Source organism: Notolepis coatsorum (genome assembly GCF_963971535.1).
Source record: "Notolepis coatsorum genome assembly, chromosome: 10".
Taxonomy (NCBI): Eukaryota; Metazoa; Chordata; class Actinopteri; order Aulopiformes; family Paralepididae; genus Notolepis; species Notolepis coatsorum.
In genome coordinates, this window is record NC_140174.1 from 83,661,936 (window position 1) to 83,668,648 (window position 6,713).

General features: G+C 45.6%; 1 protein-coding gene across 1 annotated transcript; it reads right to left on the minus strand.

The window, feature by feature from the left end:
• Window positions 1-709: 709 nt before the first annotated feature.
• Window positions 710-6,350, minus strand: LOC311235079 (transmembrane protein 236; the record flags this gene model as incomplete). The annotated part of the gene is made up of 4 exons (XM_084322424.1): window positions 710-1,383; window positions 3,127-3,250; window positions 5,585-5,657; window positions 5,920-6,350. The coding sequence occupies 4 exons, from the start codon at window positions 6,348-6,350 to the stop codon at window positions 710-712; spliced, it is 1,302 nt and encodes a 433-aa protein (XP_084178550.1).
• Between the last annotated feature and the right edge of the window lie 363 nt (window positions 6,351-6,713).

Below are 6,713 nucleotides of genomic sequence, written 5' to 3' on the forward strand. Positions count from 1 at the left end.
CACATGTACCTTATATTCTCAAAGTGCCATGGTTTAGGTCACAGGGGAGGGGATTTGGGAACTAAAAAAAGAAAAGAAAAAAAAAGACTTTAAACAAGAAGGAGATATTAAAACACAGTTACAACACTTAGTCCTTTGACAGACAGTGTCCTTCATGGAAACACCATGCCCATAAAGCTCCTTTTGGCTGATTGCTTCTTGTCGAATTAAAAGAAAAAAGAAAATCTTAATAAAAGACGTCTTATATACCACACATACAGGAATATCTGCATGGCATAAACATGTATTTTAATGGTCCTTATTGAGTGACTACTTCATACATAGACTCAACCAATAAAATACCTGTTTATTCCACATACTTGTACGCGGCGGTTGTGTACACAGTCCTCATCCCAAACGATGGAAAATCTTATACAGAGTGCATCTTCAATCGTAACATCCTATTTCACTTCCTGATTGTGTTCAATCTATTTGTTCTTCATTTATTGTAGCTTCTCTGTCCACATGCTCTGATGTCTGGGTTTTTCAGAAGAACATCTTCTCTGTCCACATGCTCTGATGTCTGGGTTTATCAGAAGAACATCTTCTCTGTCCACATGCTCTGATGTCTGGGTTTATCAGAAGAACATCTTCTCTGTCCACATGCTCTGATGTCTGGGTTTATCAGAAGAACACCTTCTCTGTCCACATGCTCTGATGTCTGGGTTTATCAGAAGAACATCCTCTTAGTGTTGAAGACCCTCAGCTTGGTCATGACGTTGAAGTAGACGAAGGCCAGGCACACCAGGAGGTTCTTCATCAGGTAAAGGACGGGCGTGACGAAGCCGAAGAAGGCAATGAGACCGATACGCACAAAGAGGAAGGGGAGGTCCTGCAGGGCCACGCCCAGCGAGGAGAGCAGGGGGCTGTGGGGCATGACCACCAGACGCAAGCAGGACAGGAAGCTAAAGATATAGATGGGGAACACCCATCCTGAGTAGTAGACAGAGGGATGCCCCGCCACCCTCACCATCTCCACTGTGTCCAACCAGAACAAAAAGCTGTCCACAAAAACCTCTGCGCGGGCATCGCTGGCGTATGTGTAGGCGTACGGGGACATGCGGTATGCCGCCATGCTGGCCGAACGGGAGCTCATGCCGGAGATACTGAAAGGTCTCCCGGGATTGCCCGGAATGCCGGGAACAGCGCCGTTGGCCTCCGGTCGAGCTCCCGGTCCGTTCGGGTCGATCAATCCTGCCACGGCCGGAGCAGGAGCAGGCACTGCTGGCCCCGGAACAGCTGGCGTTATGGGCGCCACTGGTGATACTGGTGATACTGGTGAGACCTGCTCTATATGGGTCAGGACAGTGGAGGGGATGTCTGCATCTCTGTCCAGTTCATTAGCTGTTCAGAGAGAAGGCGAGAGAGAAGTGGAGACAACAGCAAGATGAAACGGTAGTGAAGTGTCTTAATAGTGTTGACAATCTGACATTCAAATGCTTAGGGGCGGATTTACAAAGGGATTGCACAGATTTATTTTTACGCTATGCCTGTGCAAATAGCTCCAAAACATACCTTGCTATTCACAAAGCACTCGCAAAGGGTGAAATACTGTGCTAACTGCATTGCCATCATCATTGCGTCTCTGTGCGTCCGTGCTATTTACAGGTATTTAAATTAGGTATGGGCGGAACATGTGCCCCTTTCTATGCAAATGAGCCTCATTGCAAAAACACTACAATTCACAAAGATCGGTGTTAATTGCGACAGTCAGTTAAAGTGAAGTTATTTACGTGTTCAGAGATTAGGCAATAATCACAATAAAGAGAATAGAACCCTGGACTCGAGGTGCATACAAATGTGATCATGGTCATGTCTCTAGTACCCCCATAACCCGACCTATGAGCGAATCTATGAAGGGGAGCAAAATAGGAGGAGACAAATCACACGCAGTTAAGGGTGCTATTAACGTGCACAATCCATTCTTTGTGAATTCACCCCTGAGTGATTTGGTATAGGAAGGTTCAGGTTAGATTACTGATCTCTGAGTGATTTGGTAAAGGAAGATTCAGGTTAGATTAGAGCTCTGTGAGTGGTTTGTATATAGGAAGGTTCAGGTTAGATTACTGATCTCTGAGTGAGTTGGTATAGGAAGGTTCAGGTTAAATTAGAGCTCTGTGAGTGGTTTGTATATAGGAAGGTCTAGGGGTCAGATTACAGCTCTGTGGGTGGTTTGTATATAGGAAGGTCTAGGGGTCAGATTGCACGGTTTGACCGTAAACTCGCCCGCTCGTGCTCTGCGCTCAAAAAAAGGGGGGCTTCTATCGATTCCTAGGGTTAAAAAGAAATCCGCCGGCCACAGAGCCTTTGTCTACCGCGCCCCTTACCCGTGGAACAAATTACCTTCCGCCGTCAGGGGCGCCTGCTCTGTCGAAGCTTTTAAATCCCTGCTTAAGACCCATCTTTTCTCTCTCTCCTTCAACCTACCCTGATCTCACCTGGTCGGGGACTGACCCTTAGATTAATCTGTCTAAATGTTCAGTTGCTAAATGTTCAGTTGCTATCTCTATCAGCTCTATCTTTAATCTTTCAAAATGTTCAGTTGGTATCTGTGTTTAACTACACATATGAGTGCATGTGCATGCCTACCAACTGTCCGCCTGTTTTATTGCAACACTACTATCACCGACATCTAAGAAGGGAGATCCCCCCTTGAATGGCCCTTCTAAGGTTTCTCTCCTCCACACTGCCTGTGGTGCATTTTCTTCCTATTGCTAGGTCCTTACCTTCGTGTGGGGTATGTCTGGGAGTGTTGCATTTATTTATTTAAAATTTGTTGGACTTTATGGTGTTCTTGTTTTGTTCTTGACTTATTGTGATGTTTTCTTCTTGACTTGTTTAAAGAAGGTCTAGGGGGCAGATTAGAGCTATGTGAGGGGTTTGTATATAGGAAGGTCTAGGGGGGAGATTAGAGCTCTGTGAGGGGTTTGTATATAGGAAGGTCTAGCGGTCAGATTAGAGCTCTGTGGGTGGTTTGTATATAGGAAGGTCTAGGGGTCAGATTAGAGCTATGTGGGTGGTTTGTATATAGGAAGGTCTAGGGGTCAGATTAGAGCTCTAGTGTTTAAGGTTAGTGTTTAATCCCACCCTGTCCGGTGAGCCTGCAGTGACGTATTCTCTCCACGATGTCGACGCAGATGAGGGAGAAGAGGACCAGAGACACCGGCAGCTCCGTGAACGTGTCCTGCTTCATGTTGTTATTTATCTGAACCTAGGATGGAAAAAAGAAGAAAAATCTCATTGCTTAAAAAAATAAATAAAAAATGTATTCACTGATTTCAGTTTTTATTTTGACAGGGTTAACCAGGGGCATCATCTCACTCACTGAGAGAATGGCTCACTGTACTTATACAAACCGTACCTGTACACTAAGAATATCCCAAGTCTCTAGTTTCAAGAGTCTATGATTATCCTACATCACCCCAAGAGGTTATTTTATACCATGATATCAAGTTTCAACTATTTACGAGGAGCAGTGGGCAACCACAGTTCCAATGCCAATACCTTGGGTCAAGGGCAATGGCAGGAGTTTGTACCGAGAATGCACGTCTTTTATGGTTTGGGGGGAAACACAGGGAGAATCAAGCCCCACAGTATGCAGAAAGAGCCAGAAATATAATTTCACATTTGTGGAAATCCCCTTTTCTTTTTCTTTTTTTTTACTGCACGGTTTGACCGTAAACTGCATAGGACTAGAATACATTAGGTTGTAAACATGAGGCTGGTTCCCTTGAGCCCAGTTTCATTCAGATATCTTGAGGGACCTCTGACCTATGTACCCCTGTCCTGTTCCCCTGGTCTGTTCCCCTGGCCTGTTCCCCTGGCCTGTTTGGCCTGTACCCCTGGTCTGTTCCCCTGGCCTGTTCCCCTGGCATGTACCCCTGGCCTGTACCCCTGGCCTGTACTGCACCATGAATCTCACTTTACCTTTTTCTAGCGTGACATGTTTGATATCTATGGATACCTTGCATTCTCTAGTTTCACTGGATCCTATTTAAATTCACTCTAACACTCCTTAATGATCACTGTCAGCAGAATCATATAGAGCTATTTCTATATTCATAATATTATTTCTATATTTCTACAAGGGTAATTGTCCCAGTCTGCCAGACCCAGATGATGCCCCTATGAGTGACCATATTCTATAATATTATGCGACAATTCCAACTACCGTGTTACCTCATACATTCCAAGCCTCAAGCAAACATCACATACTCGCACCTGCTCTAATACTGAGTTTATGGGCAAGCATCTTGCAGCTCTGGCATTTGCTTAAGTCAGGACTTCAAACTAACAGGACACAGAGCAATTGAGAGAGGGGGAGGTTGATCATCTAAGCTGAATGTAAAAAGACACCAGAGAAGCAGGGCCTTTAGAAAGTGCCACATTGACAGCTACTCCTCTTCATCTGGGAAGAATGTAAGGACTTGCCAGACAGAACAGGGGGCAGAGGAACCAAGTTGATTATCAGTAACTCCTTATCCATAAGGACTGATCAGTAACTCCTTATCCATACGGACTGATCAGTAACTCCTTATCCATAAGGACTGATCAGTAGCTACTAGCTTCTCATCCATAAGGACTGATCGGTAGCTCCTCATCCATAAGGACTGATCGGTAGCTCCTCATCCATAAGGACTGATCAGTAACTCCTTATCCATAAGGACTGATCAGTAGCTACTAGCTTCTCATCCATAAGGACTGATCGGTAGCTCCTCATCCATAAGGACTGATCGGTAGCTCCTCATCCATAAGGACTGATCAGTAGCTTCTCATCCATAAGGACTGATCAGTAACTCCTTATCCATAAGGACTGATCAGTAGCTACTAGCTTCTCATCCATAAGGACTGATGGGTAGCTCCTCATCCATAAAGACTGAGATTCCTCCCCTGTGAGCCATTGAGTCCTTACAAGCCATCTCCCAGTGTCGGGGAGTAGTTCAACATGTAGTTCAATTACTAGTTTAACTACATTTTGCAGTAGTTGGATGATAGTTCAACACCATTTAAATCTCATTAGCTTTTTCTGTACTACGTTAGGTCATGTGATTTAGGTAGTTAATTTAGCATGTTCCTGATTCCACCTCAACAATTGCTCCCTGTCCTCTCCTTAAAACACACCTTCAGGTCTAAGTGAGGCGTTACCTGCCCTGGTCACTAAATCAAACAAACCCAGACTTATCTCTGTGTCAGTTCAGTTCTGTAGTTTGGATGTAGATTAACTACTTTAGTTTCACAAACTACATCTCTTTGCGAGTAGTTATGATATAGTTTATCTTCCTGTGAATTAGCTAGTAGTTTGGTGAACTACAGTTTTAGTTCTTCAAACACTGTTTGTAAAGGACTATGATACCGTTCACCTCAAAAGCTGACATTCCTGCATTGTTTACACAGCTACATAACATGATTAGATAGTTCATAGTGTACAGATATCTACCATCCCTAGAGCTGCAGAGCTTACATGCATGCTCACAACAAGAGACGGTCAAATAAACAGACACACAAAGGTGTGAATATATGACAAATATCTTGCCACACCATTTACCTCTGAGCTGGCGATGAGAAAGGCAAAGCAGGGTAATGTGGAGAGGATGACATATACCAGGGCCACAGGCCTCCTGACAGGAAAACAGAGGAAAAGAGAGAGGAAAGGAGGAAAAGAAAAGACAGTTGCTAATTCATGTCGGTGGCCAGCAGAAAACAACAAACCAGCCACAGGCCTATTCAGACCGAGCCCGGCTGTTCAGATCACAGTCAGCAGACAGTCACACTGCCAGGCTCAGCTCCTGAACACACACAGCTATAGGCACAGTGCTGGACCTCCCACCCAGGATCCCAAGGCCCTGGACCCGAAGGACTGAGACAGAGACTGAAACTCACCACTTCTTCCTCCCGATTAGGACCTTCTTCTTCATGAAGACCATGTACTTCATGGGCACCCAGATCAGGAGTGCGGAGGAGGTGATATAGGCGACGGCGGAGGCCACGATTAGCCAGTAGGCCGCCCCGCCGCCATCGCCTTGAGGCTTTGCCGAGCTTTTGACCGATCCCACAATGACGGCGAACCTCTGCATGACGATGAAGAGTGGCACGCACAGGCCTGCAAACTGCAGCACCTCGCACAGGGCGAACTTCAGCGTCCTCCCTGAGCCCATGCTGTGACAGACCCCTGATTCTGGGGGATCAAAAAAAGAAAAAAAAAGAGGGAGGGAGGGAGCAACAGGGGGCTGTTGTCGCAGTGAGGCGACCCGCTGCCCCCTCTGGGAGCTGGTCAGGCCTGGGACCAGCGCATTGTCTGCCTCCACTAGCATGTTCCACTCCCCACAGCCCTGGCTCTCTGCTCACCCGATTGCTTACACTGCACTAGGCATTGTGTGCCCCGGTGTGACGGTGTGGTGGCTGCCCCTTGTACACTCTTTATATGGAGGGTACAAACAAACTTAGCCCGCCTCTGCCCTGAAGGAGAACATTATGTCAGCAGCATACCTTGGCTTTGGATGAGGCAATGTTTAAAGGAAGGATTAACCAGTAGCTACGTAACAAAACTAAACTAAACTAAACTAAAAGCGAAAGGAAAGGAAAGATGCAAAAACCGTACCAATCATGCAATATCAAAGATAATGTAATGTAATGTCCTAATATAAGCATAATAATCCAAATAATTTTACCTCTGT